At 40.3% G+C, this 17,997-nt stretch overlaps 3 protein-coding genes across 6 annotated transcripts; all 3 read right to left on the bottom strand.

Moving 5' to 3' along the window:
* Positions 1-503: 503 nt before the first annotated feature.
* mtg2 (mitochondrial ribosome-associated GTPase 2) lies at positions 504-3,824 on the bottom strand. The gene is made up of 8 exons (XM_019349471.2): positions 3,812-3,824; positions 3,564-3,669; positions 2,799-2,898; positions 2,497-2,644; positions 1,691-1,806; positions 1,351-1,569; positions 1,118-1,256; positions 504-995 (listed from the first exon to the last, which is right to left on the bottom strand). The coding sequence occupies exons 1-8, from the start codon at positions 3,822-3,824 to the stop codon at positions 622-624; spliced, it is 1,215 nt and encodes a 404-aa protein (XP_019205016.2). The 3' UTR covers positions 504-621.
* A 175-nt stretch (positions 3,825-3,999) lies between these two features.
* On the bottom strand, positions 4,000-14,254 carry LOC100708315 (SS18L1 subunit of BAF chromatin remodeling complex). Of its 4 annotated transcripts, none has more exons than XM_005448645.4 (11): positions 13,691-14,254; positions 12,896-12,972; positions 12,718-12,802; positions 12,395-12,527; positions 11,710-11,958; positions 10,757-10,921; positions 8,133-8,234; positions 7,539-7,631; positions 7,322-7,441; positions 7,093-7,220; positions 4,000-5,939 (listed from the first exon to the last, which is right to left on the bottom strand). In XM_005448645.4, exons 1-11 carry the CDS (start codon positions 13,757-13,759, stop codon positions 5,913-5,915), a joined length of 1,248 nt encoding a protein of 415 aa, XP_005448702.1. In that variant the 5' UTR covers positions 13,760-14,254; the 3' UTR covers positions 4,000-5,912. The 4 variants fall into 4 exon arrangements, with proteins under 4 accessions (XP_005448702.1, XP_025757082.1, XP_025757083.1 ...); XM_025901297.1 differs by lacking the exon at positions 13,691-14,254 and adding an exon at positions 13,547-13,655; XM_025901298.1 differs by lacking the exon at positions 8,133-8,234.
* A 468-nt stretch (positions 14,255-14,722) lies between these two features.
* lsm14b (LSM family member 14B) lies at positions 14,723-17,462 on the bottom strand. Its single transcript, XM_005448649.4, has 8 exons — positions 17,263-17,462; positions 16,918-17,081; positions 16,696-16,825; positions 16,362-16,592; positions 16,095-16,178; positions 15,830-15,991; positions 15,273-15,402; positions 14,723-15,187 (listed from the first exon to the last, which is right to left on the bottom strand). Exons 1-8 carry the CDS (start codon positions 17,378-17,380, stop codon positions 15,064-15,066), a joined length of 1,143 nt encoding a protein of 380 aa, XP_005448706.1. The 5' UTR covers positions 17,381-17,462; the 3' UTR covers positions 14,723-15,063.
* Between the last annotated feature and the right edge of the window lie 535 nt (positions 17,463-17,997).

Here is a 17,997-nt window from a genome sequence, read left to right as displayed (position 1 = left end):
TACAAAATGAATATAGCTTATTAACATGATTTATGTTTTGAGCAAAGTGCACAAAAAGCTATATCATATTATAGCCTATACTTTTCTCCTACTATTCGTGTAAACCAAGATCGTCCACTAGGAATGTGGCCCATTGCTTCCACATGAAAGGAGCTTGTAAAAATCAATTGAAGTTTCCTGCTCACCACAGTAACTGTGCTAAGTTCTCCACAAATCCTTAGATGTCTTTACTTTGACTATATGGAGCTTTATTTACATAACTACCACTGAGGTGCAATAAAACATGACAAACATGCCCTCTGCTGGTTCAGTGAGGAATTCCATCTACTTTCAACTCTCAATAACTTTGTTCCTGACAAATCATATCTGTAAAAAAATAAATAAATCAAGTAAAACTTAAAGGCAGCATTGAAAATCTTTTTTGCTGTTCATTTTTTATAAAATAATACATTTAAATATTGTATGTGTAAATACCATCATTAATTAAACACCAAACTCTTATGTTTTATTTAAACATTTATTGAGAAATTAAAATACATTCTAAATTGTCCAATATAAATATTTAACATACAGATTTTCTATTAAGCAAGTGGTCAGTTTTTCCTACCACTGAATTTCCCTTCACCCATTACCTCCCCCTTGGAGGTAGCCATCATACAACTCTCTCAGGTGGAGAATGAGCTCCTCTGTGTTTTGTCCTGTGAGAGCTGAAACAGGGATGACCCTCTGGGAAACGTTGCTTTTAAGAGTTTCCAGCTTTTCCTGGGCCTCAGATAGGTCCATTTTGTTGGCTATGATAGCCTGAGGCCGCTGGGACAGTCCAGGCTCATACTGGTCCAGTTCATAACGCAAATGTTGGAGCTGGGTCCAGGGCTCTGGAGCCGACAAGTCCAGAACAAAAAGGAGGAAACGACAGCGCTCTATGTGGCGCAAGAAGGAGATTCCTAAGCCTCGATTTAGATGGGCTCCTCGAATGATGCCTGGGATGTCAGCAACTGCATAAAGTTAAAGTAAAAATCCCAACATCATTCAACTTTATCAAACTATAATATACTATAATAACAAACTTTTTTTCTCCTACAATAAACAATTAGAATCTTTGCTTAAAACCACCTACCTGCAACTTGTTCATGATCCCTGTACTTGACTATGCCCACATGAGGATTGAGAGTTGTAAAAGGGTAAGCAGCCACAGCAGGTCTAGCATTGGTGATGGCTCTCAACAGAGATGATTTCCCAGCATTTGGAAAGCCAACCTGATGGGATGAAAGGGAATAAAAACACCTCAATATATTTGTGTTGATGAAAAGTCTTGAGCCAGTTTTCTCTTCAGAAACAGGGTCTGCTCACAAGTCCAGCATGTGCCATGGTACGTAGCTCCAGCTGAAGGACCCGCTCCTGGCCTGTTATTCCAGGAGTAGCTGTCATTGGGGAACGGTTTTCATTTGACAGAAAGAATCTGTTCCCTTTCCCTCCAGCCCCTCCAAAGGCAGCAAGATACTCCTGACCATGCTCAGTCATGTCCAGTATGGTTTTGCCTTGCTCCTTGACTACAGTTCCTAATGGTACCTTTATAGATTTTTAAAAAAGCAAACACACACACAAAAAACATCACAGGAGAGGTTAAGTAAGGTCAGGCTGGACTCATGATCAAAGTGGGTGCCGTTTATGATGAAATGCAGGGACTCACACGAATGTAGGTTGGGCTGCCGTTCCGACCATAACAGTTCTTGCTGCCCCCCGATTCCCCATCCTCCCCCTTGTAAACTGGAACTACTTGTGCTAATGATTTGACAAAGCGGTCAGCTGAAAGCAGACAAAAAAGGAATACATATAAAAGCATGAAAAAACTCATTCTTATTGAAGAATTTATTGTCCATTTGATCCTGGTTTTGGTTCCTGTCTATATATACACTCACCGGCCACTTCATTAGGTACACCAGGTGCTCATTAAAACATATATTTAATCAGATGGCAACATCTCAATGTATAAAAAATCTTGACATGGTCAAGACCAATTGCTCAAGTTTAAACAGAGTACCATATGGGGAAGAAACATGACTTAAGTTGCTTTGAATGTGACTAGATTGTTGGTGCCAGAAGGGCTGGTTTGAGTATTTTAGAAACTCATCTACTGGAATTCTCCAGCACAATGGCCTCAAAGATTTATACATAACAGTCTTGAAAAGAGAAAATATCCAGTGAGCAGCAGTTCTCAGCAGGTGAAGATGCCTTGTTGATTTCAGAGGTCAGAGGTGAGCTGATAGGAAGACAACCTGCTGAACCTTGAAGCAGTTGGGCTACAGCAGCATAAAACCTACATCAGGCGCCACTCCTGCCAGCTAAGAGCAAAAAGCTGAGGCTGCAATTCACACAGGCTCACAGAAACTGAACAACGGAAGATTGAAAAATTCTGTTTACTCTTGAGAGTATATTGATTTCTACAAGGCAAATCAGATAGTGCAAATAAACATTCCTGCAACCAATCAAACTTACCCTTTATAATGATGCTTCCTCCATCACCTCCATTCCCTCCATCCGGTCCACCCCACTCTTTCCTAGGCTCACTGTGAAAGCTGCTGGCCCCTTTACCTCCTGACCCAGCCAACAGCTTCACACGGCGGTGGTCCACAAAGTGACGGGTCTATGGGGCGCAAAAAGAAGCAATTTCACAGTACAGTGAACCATGTTTACGACTCTGATCGTCTCCACAACAGGTGTGTTTATGCTTTGTAAATATGCAAATATCCTGAGAAATAAGCCGTGTAAAATACGCTTTAACTTAACGCTTAACATACCAGTTTCTTTTCAGACATCTCCATTTTCTTGGAGTTTCCGCGGACTTTGGTGCACAGTGTACTCGAGGTGCTGACATCTCTGACACCGCCGACTTTCCTACTGCAGGGCGCAGAACTGAGTGTGAGGGAGCTCAGCTCACCTCTTTCGACCTTTTGTTCGAAAATACATCTTAAAAGTAATTCCGAGGATGGCCAGCGAGGGATTTTAACTCTAGATAACGCTGCCAACATTATAGCGTTCAACAAACAGACACCGGTTACAGTTTTAAAGTAGCTAAAAGCGATCTGTCAATGTCACGTCGACCGTTTACGTTAATACGCATCACCACCAGCGTAATAAACAGGAAACTATCGGGGAAATAGGTAAGAGTTTATAAAATCTAAATGTCTATTCATTGATTTCCCTTATATATAATTATTTGGCGTTTTCGATACGACCGTAACTACCCATCACGCGTTTACATACTACGACCAACACATCTACGGAAGCCGCAACGGTCAAAATCAGTCTTTGCCTTTGCTTTGTGGTCCACTACCGCCACCTGCTGTGCTACAAAAGAAAAGTAAATCTCATACCTGAACCGCCAAAGAATTCATATTTTCAACCCAAAACTCTAGAATGTGTCTACCTTAGAAAAAAAAAAGTTTGCTGAAGTTTAGGTTTAGAATCTATTTTATTTTGCAGACATGACAGATATTCTAGTTTGTTTAGTGACCTAACCATGTTGCAATCAACACATGACGGAGACTGAAAGTAAACCTTACAAGTACACCAGGTTGAACCCCCCTTTTGCCTTTAAAACTGCCTTAATTCTTCTTTGAATAGATTTAAGAAGCTGCCTTCCTCTTAGCTCAAAGCAGTCTGGCCATTCTTATCTGGTGACAAGAAGACATTTTTACTCAGAATTGCTGTTCACTGGATATTTTCTCTTCCTGAGACCCGTCTTTGTAAACCCTAGAGATGGCTCACCAGGCACCAGCAACTATACTATGTACAAAGTCACTAAAATCACCTTTCTTCCTCATTCTGATGCTTGGCTTCAACCTGAGCATATTAAGTTGTCTAAATTCTGTGATGCACTGAGTTATTGCCTAGCAATCTGAAGCTGAACAGGTGTGCCCAATGAAGTGACTAATGAGCATACAATGAAATATTAAAGAGTCTCTGACTCATGTTCAGATGACAAAATCCAGACACACAAAAGGTGAATGTTAATTTATTTTTGTATAGCAAATAGTAACAAAAGACAGCAGAAAAGATCAGGCGATGCAGTCTTACAATAGATAAGTAGATAACATTCATATTTGGATTATGCACATCAAACTCTCCTTCTCGCACATCCACACACACCGACACGCACACTAACAAGGCATACCACCCATGAGTGATGACACACTACGTAGAACTGGAAAACGACTTGCCACACATGTTTGGTTCACAGTAAAAATGAGAAACTGATACCAATTTAGAGACGCCTGTGATTGTCAGTGTTGAGTGGTACATAGTTAATCAGCTGTTTGACAGCCAGGTATCTCCCATCCTTGATAACCCCTGCAGAATGACCACAGTTGTTGTGTTATTCTTCCCCTCTGAGGTAAGTTGAGTTACAACAAGATGTTATAACAAAATACTGCTAAGTTGGACCCTCACAACCACAGAAATAAAAAAAGGTGTCTGATTTCTTTTTAACTAAATAAATAACTTGCAGATAGATAGATCGATAATAAATATGAAAAAGGTAAATTCTTGTGGATGTACAAAAATTATACCGCTGCAACACTTGTATTATTGTTCTAACATGAATTCCTTAATCTAATACAAATAATAGCAATAAAAACTTTACAAAGAAAAAAACTGCTAAAGTTGTAAGATTTATGTTTGATATGTTCACATATCTGCCTCTAAGTCACCTAAATAAAGAAGTAATATTCTTAAATAGTCTATCACATTCTGTTCTTTTTCTGTAACATAACACTGAATAACTTGAGACAAACGATCTCTGTCTTTATCACAGCTGTATGTAAAAAAACAAACAAAAAAAACTACATATAATCACGTAAAGTTCACCGTAAGAGCCAACCTCAACATGACTGACAGAGCTGAGTGTATTGCACTTATTGAAGTTGAGGTGCAGGACATGTTACTGTTCTGTTCCCATGTTACTTTGGCTTTTTGAGTATCATCTCTTAAAAACAGCCTGAATCACGCTACGATACAAAATATTAGACAATACATACACTGTCACTGTAAAATAAAGTGCAGACAAAGTGGCAATGCAATTTTATGTAAAAATCATTACTTTATGGCATCAGAGCGCAACACTCCTTACCCCTGCACAGACGCTATAAGCCGGCGCAGAGCGATGCCACTCAAAATATAGTGTCAAAAATACTACCACGATGTAAGATTATCATGGACAATGATACACATTTGTAAGTTTTCATCTGTCAACTATCTATTATGTCGATTACCTCAGCAAGACATATGCAGAGAGTGAAAACACATAATGTTATACCACACAGCAACACATCACAGTTTGACTAACACAGACAAACCCCATGATCAAGTCAGGTTTAAGGACCAACATTTTCACCTTTTTTTTTGAAGAATGTACCATGAGATATAACAGTGTCTATACCAGGAATAAGAGCAAGATTTATAGTCTTCTAATCAAATATCAAAGAATATTCTCTTCAAGGCTAATTAGCTTTTTTTTTTTAGTCCCACAGTCTCACTTGCGCTGTGCACCAAAGATAAAATAACATCAAAAGCTCTTAAAACAGTAAAGGTAAGGGATAGAGAACAAGTTCATTTGTGCATGTTGCTGAGGTGCATGTGACAGCTCCACAGAACCTTTTTTAGTAGCTTGTATAGAATGGTTATATTAACTGCCTTAGTTTTGCAAGCACCACAACCAGCTACAACCCTGTTGAAATTAAAACGGAGGAGGGAAGCGTCACATTTGACTGGATTAATTATTTTAGCTAGAATGATGATTAATGAGAGGATAATAAATCTGATGGCAGCCTGATCTAATCCATAGCTGAGCCCAGTACATAACTGTTGAATGTTCCATCGCACACTTTCTTCCACCAGCAAAACATTGTGGTGCCTCATTGCTGATAATTTCCATATTGACCCTGAAATTAGAAAAAATATATGTTTAATTGGATTTATTTATTTATATATTGCTTAAAGTTGTGGTTGGACATTTACATATACTCATCATGGGCATAAATTTAAATTTAAAATTGTTTTTAGTTATTTTTTGAACTGTTCTTTGATGTAGACCAATACTTAAAACAATGGGAAATATCCGAGAAAGTGGAGCTCTAAAAAGGAGAATTGTAGATTTAATCAAGTTGGGAAGGTCTCTTAGAACCAATTCAAAACAACTGTAGATTCCAAGATCATTAATTCAAACAATTATAAATAAGTATAAATTATTCAGATGCCAGGACCAAAATGTCACCCTCAGATGAGAGGAAATTGTTTAGGATATTCAGAAACAACCCAGGGAATTCCCAAGGTTCAAACATGCCATGAACTGGAATCTGCAAATCTGAAAAATTTTGGACTATGCTTAAAAGGTTTTCTGCTGGGAAACCGGCCAATTTAAATTAACTATACCAGTTCTGCCAATGAGAGCAGCCAAATACTGAACTTGGATTATGTCAGAAGCTTGTTGATGGCTACCAGAAGTGTCTGGTTTAGGTGCAACTTGCTAAAGAACATTTAACCAAATACTACTGGAGATTTATGTATATATTTTAGTCTGTATATATCATTTTGAGCCTGTGTGGATTACAGAAAACCCCAAAATAATTTCAAAGATGTGCACCCAATTCTTGGTTTTTAAGTCATTAAATATGCATGTACATGAGAACAAGTTATTCATTAAAGATGCATGCTCTCCACCATGGGAAATGAACAGTTACACTATATTCATACTGATGATGATTGCATGTAAACTTCTGACCACAACTGTCTGCATGATGCTTTCAGAGTATATATTTCTATTAGTACTAAAACAGACACACACTACAATATCTTGTTTTTACTTCACTGCTCCTATATGAATCTGATTTTCTGTTGCTTTGTGTAATTATATAAGGAAACAGGAAACAGTGTTTTAGATCATGGTCAAATTCAATTACAATTCTTTGAGACAAAGGGGGTCCAGCAAGGTCCTGTGTTATTTTATTACTCTTGTTTCATGCACAGATTTGTGCCAGTATGTCTATACCTAAATAATACATACATTTTGCTTTTAAGTTAAAATGTCTCATGTACCTGTTCATAGGAGAACGGCCTCTGCGTCTGCGCTCCAGGGCCTCCCTGGGAAGATCGGTAGGATCCATACTGTTGGCTTTGACTCTGCTGATACTGAGAATATTGAGATGATCCTCCCTGGACTGGACCTGTAGCACAGGAGTTCAATTAGGTGGATGTTTTCAGTTGTTTTATGTGCATGTTTAAATTTGCCTGAACGCACAAAAATGACTGTATGAGTCACTCTCACCATATCCCTGGGGCTGTCCACTGTAGCCTTGTTGAGAAGAGTACTGCTGTTGGCTGAAGGCTTGCTGCTGGCCAGAGCTCTGTTGATACTGGGCCTGCTGTTGACTGTACTGAGAGTTACCTGGAGGTGGACATATCAGACGTGCCTTACTATAGTTAAGTATTTATTTAAACAATAAAATATAGAAATGCAATTTAAATTAAGAAATTATTATTACCTCCTTCATAGTAATGTTGTGAGGATTCATCAAATGATCTATCATACCCTTGTTCACCATATGAAGACTGTTGATATGAATACTCCCCATGACCTGCAGAGAACACGATTCAACACATGCAAAAACTCCTCTGCTAAGGCAAAATCCAGTGACAGACGAAAGAGAAGTTATTTTTTGCATGTTGCAGCTGAAACATTCATAATAAATGTCCATCAACAAATTTACACACGAACACCATTTTGCCAGCCTTTTCACTTCAACGTATCACACAAAGCATTTTTTTAAAAACGCCCCAGATGAAGTTTGAGCTCTCTCTGTGACACGCTGCTATATCGTTCTCTGAAATCTGAAATTTCGGCACACCAAAGGGGACAGTATGGACACAGACACAGTGGCAGAAAATAGACCAATGTCAGAGTTTTCCATTTTTTTTCATTACTTTTGTCTCCCACACTGAAAAGTTGGGAGGAAGAGCTTCAGCAATAAATCTGGCTCAGGCCTGTAGGACAGTGCTAAAGGGAAATGGAATGACCTACAATGGGGATTGTGTGTTTGAAAGCTGTGTGTATGAAGTTTATGAATGTGCACGATTACCATCAGGGTAATACTGCTGGTTTATGGGCTCGCTGGAGCTCTGAGTGTGTCCATACTGCTCTCCGTAGAACTCGTCTTGTCCCATGTACTGCTGTGCAGATCCTGCAAGACAGGTAAGACCATGATTGGTTAAACAACTGGTCGAACCAACTGGCCGCTGTGTTGGACACTAAGTGGCTGTGGCCAGGAGAACTACAAATAGCTTAAAATAAAAATAATTAATATTACAGTTATGTTTTTACAACTTGTGTAAATAAAGTTCTGTACAAGTCACTGAAAAATGATTTTCAATAGATTAAATTGATAATATTAAATAAAAAGAATGTGAAGGAAGATTTATTTTTTACCCAAATTTTAGATATAGTAATTAAAGTGAAACAATTGCACTGCTTGATTAAATGAAAAATGCATGATGTGCAATTTTTGAAGATAAAGTGTAGAGCACAGAAGGTCTGTTATTCGGGAAAATTAGGATTTGTTTGGTGGTGGTGTGCAGAAACTCCAGATTCCACTTCCGTTTTTTTATCTGAACTGTATCTTAGAGAATCAGAAAATTACAAAATAACAAGAACTCTGAAAACTGCGACCTTTCAATCTACAAAAAGCCAAAAATTCCATACAAAGATGGGCAGAATCACAGAACGCACTCATACCAAAGCAATCTAATACATACAGTTGTAGTCAGAAGTTTATATTCACTCACCATGGCCAGATGTCATGGCAATTTCAGGGTTTTGATCATTTTTCTAGGGTGGAATGATTGTACAACATACATCTTTAATTCAGTAAATTCAGATTCACACAGGTTCAGACAGGTTACAATATATACATACATCCACACTAATATTTGGTTTCAGTTTGGGTCTTCTTCCAGAACTTGGCAAAGTAGTTACACATCTGAATAACTTATTCTTATGTACAGTTGTTTAAACTGATGATCTTGGAATCTTCACTTGTTTAGAAGGGCTCTAAGGGACCTTCCCAATCTGTGTAACTCTACAATTCTCTTTCTCAGATTTTCACTGAGTACATATTTTAATCTGAGTGTAACATCAAGTCAGTTCAACTTCTGGGATATTGATCTGGTTAGTTAAGCAGCTAGTGGCTAATCCGTTTCAGCTGTTCTGGTTTTAATTAAATTAACAAGTGCACTAAAGAGGCAACAATGAGACAACTGATTGCTGTACAATCATTCCAAGAACAGTTCAGAGAAATCATTCAAAACCCCAGATTACCATGACATTTATGTCCATGATGAGTGCATGTACGCCCCAAGTGGAGGAGTTCAAGTATCTCGGGGTCTTGTTCGCGAGTGATGGGAGAAGGGAGCCGGAGATCGACAGACGGATTGGTGCTGCGGCTGCAGTGATGTGGACGCTGCACCGGTCCGTTGTGGTGAAGAGGGAGCTGAGTGTAAAAGCGAAGCTCTCAATTTACCGGTCGATCTACGTCCCTACCCTCACCTATGGCCATGAGCTGTGGGTAGTGACCGAAAGAACGAGATCGCGGAAACAAGCGGCAGAAATGAGCTTCCTCCGAAGGGTGGCTGGCCTCTCCCTTAGAGATAGGGTGAGAAGTTCGGCCATCCGGGAGGGGCTCAGAGTAGAGCCGCTGCTCCTCCACATCGAAAGGAGCCAGTTGAGGTGGTTCGGGCATCTGACAAGGATGCCTCCTGGGCGAGGTGTTCCGGGCATGTCCCACTGGGAGGAGGCCCCGGGGCAGACCCAGGACACGCTGGAGAGATTATATCTCTCGGCTGGCCTGGGAACGCCTTGGTGTTCCCCCGGATAAGCTGGAGGAGGTGGCTGGGGAGAGGGAGGTCTGGGCTTCTCTGCTTAGGCTGCTGCCCCCGTGACCCGGCCTCGGATAAAGCAGATGAAGATGGATGGATGAGTGCATGTAAACTTCTCACCACAACTGTACATGTCTTTTGCACTTCCAGATATGACCAATTAGCTATAGATAATCAAAATATCCCTTTCAACAACTACATAACCAAAGGCTGGTGGGCAATTTACACAGCTTAACCATGGACACAATATTCCTGTAACACACATCTATCTGGAAGCACTTCACACTATAATGCAATAGGGTACTAGTGCTAATGGCCTGTTGCACTGGAATTAGTATCACATCCTTCTTCTAAATCTAAGTTACTACATGCCTTCAAAGCCTGCACCCTTTGAAAGACATAAAGGGACAGAGAGGAGCTATTATTAGGCACACACTGACATTGCAAGTTAAGTGATTTACAGAGATAGGAACCTAATGTGACACAAGTGATACATCTCCAGGCTACTTCTTAAAGTTACAGGAAGGCAACTAGAGCCTACACAATTCCAGATGTCTAATATCACTCTCGTTTTATAATCTTGGAACATCATACTACCAATACGTATCAGGGGCTTTTGCAGCAACTATGGCTTTCATCTCAATCCATCTCAAAACTTAGATACTGGCAACCACCGCCACACTTGGAAGACCTGGAAAACTATTCGCCAGACAGTCAGGTGTTCACACACACCCACCTACACACAAGTGTACATAAGTACACAAATCAGTCCAAATAAACTCACTGAAACAACAGCCATACCAAAGCAGCGTAAAGAAATCTTACCACCTACCTTGCTGGGAAGAGCGGTAGGATCCCATGGGCCTCTGAGACATCATGCTGTTTCCTTGACTGCCCTGACCCATCATGCCCATGGCCTGCTGTCCCTGATAATGTTGCCCCCCAGCTTGGGCTGAGGAGTAGTGTGGTGTGGCAGACTGCTGGTGCATCATGGAGACTGTGGAGGAGGTGGGATTATTTGGGGGGAGGGAGAGATCTTGTACATTAATATATAGAGATAAACTTCATCTATAATGCTGATGAATTCTGCTTATGCTCCAGAATGCACAGCCTTCTGGAGCATAAGCAGAATTTCCAGATCTGAGCCTGACAGAAATGTGTAAAGTTACACAAACAAACAAATGTAGGAGGTCCAAGGCAATCAGGACACAGGGGGAAAGCCAAAAGGGATCCATAGCATACAGCAGTCAAGGGTCTTTTAAAAAAATATCTTTAAAGAAATGCTTTCAAGATGCTGCTTTAAGTGTAAACAAAGCCAGCAAAGTCAGCGCATTAACAGAAGTACGATAAATACACATGGACATCCAAGGAAAGTAGGGGTGCATCTCAGAAATTAGGAGAAACCTGAAGCAAAGGGAAGAAGGAAGGAGGCAGGACACCTCAGTGATGAACTGAATGTGTTTCGTATTTGTCTGTTACACAGGAGGAAAGTTTAAGATATGCATGCAGGCATATTTTTTATGCAAGCTCGAAAGGGGCACAGCTTCAGAGGTCATCATCCAACTGTTTTACTGATGTACCATGTACAGTATTTCACCCTGAAAACTTGAAAAGATTATTATCATCATTCCAATCCTCTAAATGCCAAATCTTGCATAATACACATAAACAAGTAAAAAACAAGTATGCCATCTTGCATCTCGAGAGGTGGTAACTCCTGACTATCAGATCATGATGGTTTAGAGACCAATTCTTGATGACTGGGTTTTACGATACCTGGCTCACCTTGGTTGGAATGCATGTTGAGGTTGCTGCGGGAGGAGGAAGAAGAGGATGAGGATGTGGAGGAAGAAGAGGAGGAAGAGCCATAACCAGGCCCAGGGCCCTGGATCATACTGCCCTGGGAGGAGGGTGCAGCGTGGCTGTACCCAGGGACCGAGCTGCCATAGCTGCTTGCTGGCAGGCTGAGGGAGGTGGAGGGAATAGCCGACTGCACCTGACCAGACTGCTGCTGCATGGGGGCATGGCTGGGGCCTGACAACACACACGCACAGTCAGAGCAGCCACCACACATTCCCCTGTGGTGCCATATCATGTTAACCACGGCCCCACATTCAGTTCATCTTCACAGGAGACGTGCATGGTTGAACAAAGCTAGAGTAACGCATGTTAAGGATGTGTGTATAGTTTTTTCACAAAAAGAGGGAATATAGTAACATAACTGTGAAACAATCTGACTCATTGGCTGAACTTAAAACCACAGATACATGAAGGCAATGAAGCAATAAAGAAGTGCGGGCACTGTGGCAGACAAGACATGGTACTGTGTCTGCAGACAAACATGCAGCTAAGTCAGAATGAGACGAGCAAGCAAGACACTGGACAGACAACAAAATCGGGAGGCATCTTTGGGCTGAAATAAGTGATTCAGGGCTTATCTGTAAAACACAGGTATGCAATTAACTCTCACCATTACTCATTTGGCTCTGCATCATTGATGTCGCGGGCAGTGCTGGTCCCATGTTGTCATTGAGGTTGCTTTGAGCATGTCCCCCACTCTGGCCCATCCCTCCAGGACCCAAAGACATACTGGAAGTGGGAGGCTAAAGGTGTACAGACGTAATATTTAAGTAGTGGCAGTCATAAATAAATACTGATATGCAGTTCATTTTTTTCACACTGTATTTATATGCATCTATTTTCTGTTTTCCTTTAATGTTCTATTTTCCCAGTGGACACAGTGTATACTTATATTTGATAGTTGCTATTACTGAAGTCACAAATCAGACTTACCGCAGGTAGTAATGACTGCATGTTCTGATTTGAATCAGCTATTGTGGCCAAGTAAACAAGATTTCTGTGCAGGATCTGCTGATACCTGGAGGAAGAAGAAGAAGAAAACCAGTCTTAATTGTGCTATACTTTGATATTTAGCAGGTACCGGTCAGGGAGGAAAGAAAAAAACACTTACTGTGTGCATTCAGCTGTCTTGCCTTTGCTTTGGTAATCCATTATGCATTGTATTAAATGATGATTTTCATCCAGCATCTTTGGAAAATAATAAAACAACTTCATTCCACTGTATCTGAAGTCCTATAAGTGTATAGTAAATTATTAACTAACAAATACTTTATTAAAACAGTGATGTGCTTGATTCTCAGAACTTTATCCAGCCCTTGAATGTTTTTTTTCTGGGTCACCTTTCTCATCTTCTTTTTATATAACAGAGCCAAAAGAAGAACTCATTTTTCACTGTCTTTATTTAGGACGCCGTTTGAAAGTCTGGCTTTCAAGGATAGGGTTTACGTTTTACTTTCGCGCTAAACGGTTCAATCAAGGATAAAAGCGGTGCCCTAGGACATATACTGTAACACCTGCCTTCACTTTTAACCTATAGCCTAATTAATTAAACACCAGGGCAGAGCTGTTGCTTTGAGAATTCTTGTTAACCATCTTGCGACGAAATATAAAGCGGATTTCCAATTTCTCACACTAAAATATTCCCATTCGTCTCATAATATCTGCGAGGATGACAGACAGCATCACCAAGAAAGCAGAGATCCAGCCGGCGTTAAGCCGAGCGCTCGTCTACATCACCGCGATGGCTTTGTTTGGTTCGCACCTTCAATTGACTGTAACGTTGCAATACCAGTTGCCATTTCTTTGATATTCACCACTGGCTACTTTCTCTGCACTGGAGGGGGATCACATACTCCCATGCTAGAAGATCTAAATAGAAATGTCGCGACGTTTTAGGATTTTTTACCTTTTGAATGGTTTGCTGTGTCACCTCCCCTTTACTTCTGGGGCGCGCCGATGAAAACGCCACCGACATTTTGTCATATGGGAAATAAAAGAGCCGCTTTTATTCTAATATTTATTATCTCGAGCGCAGCCTTCTATTTGGTTACATAGTTTCTCCATTACCAGGAATAGGGGTACTGACCAAACCAGAGCCATGTCGTGAAAGATGCAAAATTAGAAAACACTTGACTTATCTGGATGGCATTAAACAGAGGATTTCCCTTAAGCGAATATTTATGATCTGCGTGCAAATAATTACATGCATATAAAAGGATACGATGGTAAGGGAAAAATCCCTCTCCCTCAGATTTTGGTATAGTCCAGGCAGTGAGTAGCCTACCACTTTCCCTCACTGTAGACGGGGTATCGTTTGATTCAAGAAAGCAGTCTGCTTGGATCAGCTGTAGCCAAAGTTGCTTTTAGCATTTCAGGAAATGTGGAAATCCCACCATTCACATTTTTACAACAGCACTGAATCAGGGAATGTGTAATCTTGTAATTCAGTGAGACATTTACTAATTTTTTTTTTTTTTTGCCAGTTTATATAATCTAATCTTGAATATATTGCTAACGTTGTTTAAAGGAGTGCTCCTTAAAAGGACAAAGAAACAGCCATAGAACACAGATACTATCCCAGATTATTTATAATTCGGAAGAATTTTTTAAATGCTTACTTGTGCAACAAAATGTCTTTTAGTCTCATAACAGGTGTATCAGCACATCCATTTTATTTACATTCAACTCATTCCCTTGAATATACCAAATTAAGTCTTAAGTCTGAAACCTTGTTTAGTTCATTATATTAATACTATGCAACATTGAATGGACAAATCTGATTAATACTCCAAAAAGGCAAATGCAAGAATTTACAAATCTGCAAGTAGCAAACCAAAGTAGAAACTGAAGCATTCATGTTTTTCCCCCCTTTTAAACAAAAAAAGCCTCTTGTAGTAACTTTTACCCACATTAAAAACAAGGTCAAATGTCAAAGAAATAATGTTAAACTTTTTAATGACAGACATTTTGGCTGGTTACAGCACAGCTGTAATAATGATGGTTTAGTTCCATCACGTATACCAGTAAACAGACTGCAAACCAACATGCACAGCATAGCGCCTCTTCCAAATGCAATACAGCCTTCATTATTGCCCTTGTGATTTCTTCACTGTGCTAAAACTCAAAAGGTCTGTCAAGAAAAAAGGGGGCAAGATTCTTACAGGGGATCCAGTACTTTCCACTCACTGTAAGAAACAGGGTACTAAATCATTCAAGGTGGCTTTACTCTGCCTTTGTATGAAACTGATCTGTACAGCCGCCCAGTTGTGTTTCTTTGAGTTAGACTCTGGCAGCACCTCGTCCTCTTCTGGCATATCCACCTCTGAATCCTTGGCCCCTCAGGAAACGCCCAGGGACACCAAAAGTCTCCAGATTGCGCTTTCGCTCCTCTGCCCATGTCAGTCTGAAACCATTGATGTAAATAAATAGCCATGAGCACATATCTGCACAAAGACCATCTTTTATATAAGATGGAGTCAGCTGATTACCTGAGCCCATTATCAGATGAGATGTTGTCAAAGAAAGACTTTGCTTTGTCATAGTAGCACTTTGGTGCTAAACAATCCTCCCCTGAAGTCAGCTGCAACCCTTCTGTTTCCGTTCCTTCAGAATTCCCATCTGAAAACAGAAAAAAGTACTGACAGTGGAAGGACAGACTCAGTCCATCTTAAGAAGCCAATTCCCAGAGATTGAAAATATTTATTTATTTATTTATTTATATGCCAGAGAGAAACATGACGTTAGAAGCCTTATTTTACCTGAATGCAAATTTACTTCTATTCAAACTTAAAGCTGTGGTGACAAAAATTAAAGTAATTCAAACAGGGTTACATGAGAGCGCAACTTCCATGAAAATGCCATCATAACTGCTCTGTCTCTCACATAATCTACTACATGAAATCCATAGGGACTCAAGTTTTTCTACCAACAACATTAATAATGCATACCTTTAAAGTGACAGCATTCCTTCAAAGAGAATTAACTGACAAAGCGGGTGATTTCAAAAAAAAAAGTGCATTAGTGGCAACTTCAGCTGATAACCAACCTCTTAGAGTCAGCCTCTCCTGGACCTTCTCCTCAAGCTCCTCCTTAATGAATTGTGCGTTTGAGGAATCAAAATCAAAGTCTGTGTCAAATTTAAGGGTGGGAGATGGAGCATTAGCCACCATCAGCTGGCCTCTTCTGCGGTTCCTGCGCCGTCGAGGCCCTAAGATTATTATTTATTTTTTATTAAGTGCACCTCAAGTTTGTTTTGTATACAAGGATGTCCTTTCTGATTTTCAAGTCTACTGGAAACTTGTGTTTAATACCTTGTCTTTTTCTAGCAGGTGGCCTGGTTTCAGCATTTTGCTGCTGACTGTCCTGAGAAGTGGATCCACTTGGGTCTGATTGCACTGCAAAGACACCCACAACAGCTACACTTAGTTTTAAGTGTATGTAGATGCCCAGACAAATACCTCATTATTTCCCCCAAAACATACATACTCCTCCACAGTTAATCAACCTGTTTCACTTAGGGAAACATCACAATAGTTTAACAGCATTTCCTTCTCATCACTGCAGCATTGTGTACTTACTGGTGGCTCCAGTGACCCTTGTGGTTTGAATATTTGTTCCTCTCGTCCACTTAGGCTGCCTCCTATTCCTCTGCTGCTGTTGCTGCTGCTGCCCTTGTTCTTCTTGTTGCTGCTCCTGCTGCTGGGATGCACTTGCACCTCTCCTCTGCCTAAATGTCCTTACACTGACGGTTTGAACAGCCTTTTCCACCATGGGACCTCTTTGAGCATGTAAGCCTTGAAGTAAAGGCCCTGGGTGAAGGATACAAAGTGTGTAGTATAGAAAGAACCCAATTAAAATTTGGGGTTTTTTTTAGTCAGTTGACTTGTTAGAAACTTGTTGTCATTGATTTACCAAGGCCAAGAGCTGCAACATACTGCTGATTAAGCAGAGAGCTAGCAGCAAGCTGGTTGTAGGCAGGCATCCTTAAGGGGCTGAGTGATCCAACAGTAGATTGGATGCTTGAAGAGCCTGAACTGGAGGTCTGGATGAACCAAAGATGTTAATGTTTAAACACACATATACATACTTAGTCTGTTTTTAGAAGGAGGGTGGAACCAGGCAGTTTTTGTACACCTGTATTATCGCAGGATCTTGAGGCAGGCCATGGTGATACCTTGGAGGTTCACCCAGTGTAATATCCTTAATATCACTTCCCCGGAAAGTAATGTACTCATAGACATCATCTTTGGGTGACGTTGGCCTATCTGTTGGCCTTCCCTCAGTTCCAAAACACTTGACTTGTGAAAAGAAAAACGTTGGATAAAGTCAGGAAAGTTCCACCCATATTTCACTTGTCCAGTTTCTTTCTAAGATTAAATGACAATAACTAGAAAAGGAGAAGAAATTTAAAAAGCAAGTTTTTGTTCGTTTTTGAAATGCTGACAGATTTTCAAGAACACTGAGCGCTAAATAACTCACCTTCTGCCAAAACTACTGTGCTGTTCGCTGCATCAATTGTATACAAAATCCCTTCATAACGATTTTGGGCTTTTGAGAGGAGTGATACTTTACAGCCAATGTATGGCTTCGAAGCCATGGCTCGAGAATATCCGGGGCCGTTGCTATAAACTTCTATACAGACTCATCACACGGCACATTTCGAGTCCTAGAGAAACCGGAAACAATTTATAGGCGTATACAGCTGACTTGATTGAAGCACCTGGCAATCATTGATGGCAATAAGATGAATGCCAATCACCACGGCTTGATTTAACTCACTTGAGACCCATTCTTTTGATATTTTGCGTAATCTTTGATTTGTTATGAATTCGATCAATAATTATGATTGTGCTTATGGTACATATTTTTTTCATAAAAACATTTTTAGATAATCTTTATAAGTTGCAACAAAAATCACAGTCATGGCGTTAAAAGGCTGAGTCCTGTGATGCACAAACAACCGTGCAAACTGGCTGCCTAAGTGCTGATCTGCACTCTCAAAAGTTTACTATCCAGGTAGTTTCACATCACTACTGTCTGTGAGCACTAGGCGGTTACTGCGGGTGTCCTGGAAAAATAGCATCAACGCAGCCATTTTGGATTGTTCAGAAAGTATGATAGTGTAATGTAAACATCTGTGAAATCATGTGATAGCGCATGAGAACTATCTGACAGTTTCCCCGGTGTGCTAATGCTCCACAAGGCACAGCTCCG

This window comes from Oreochromis niloticus, linkage group LG20, assembly GCF_001858045.2.
Source record: "Oreochromis niloticus isolate F11D_XX linkage group LG20, O_niloticus_UMD_NMBU, whole genome shotgun sequence".
NCBI classification, from domain to species: Eukaryota; Metazoa; Chordata; class Actinopteri; order Cichliformes; family Cichlidae; genus Oreochromis; species Oreochromis niloticus.
This window is presented reverse-complemented; position numbering and strand designations above follow the sequence as displayed.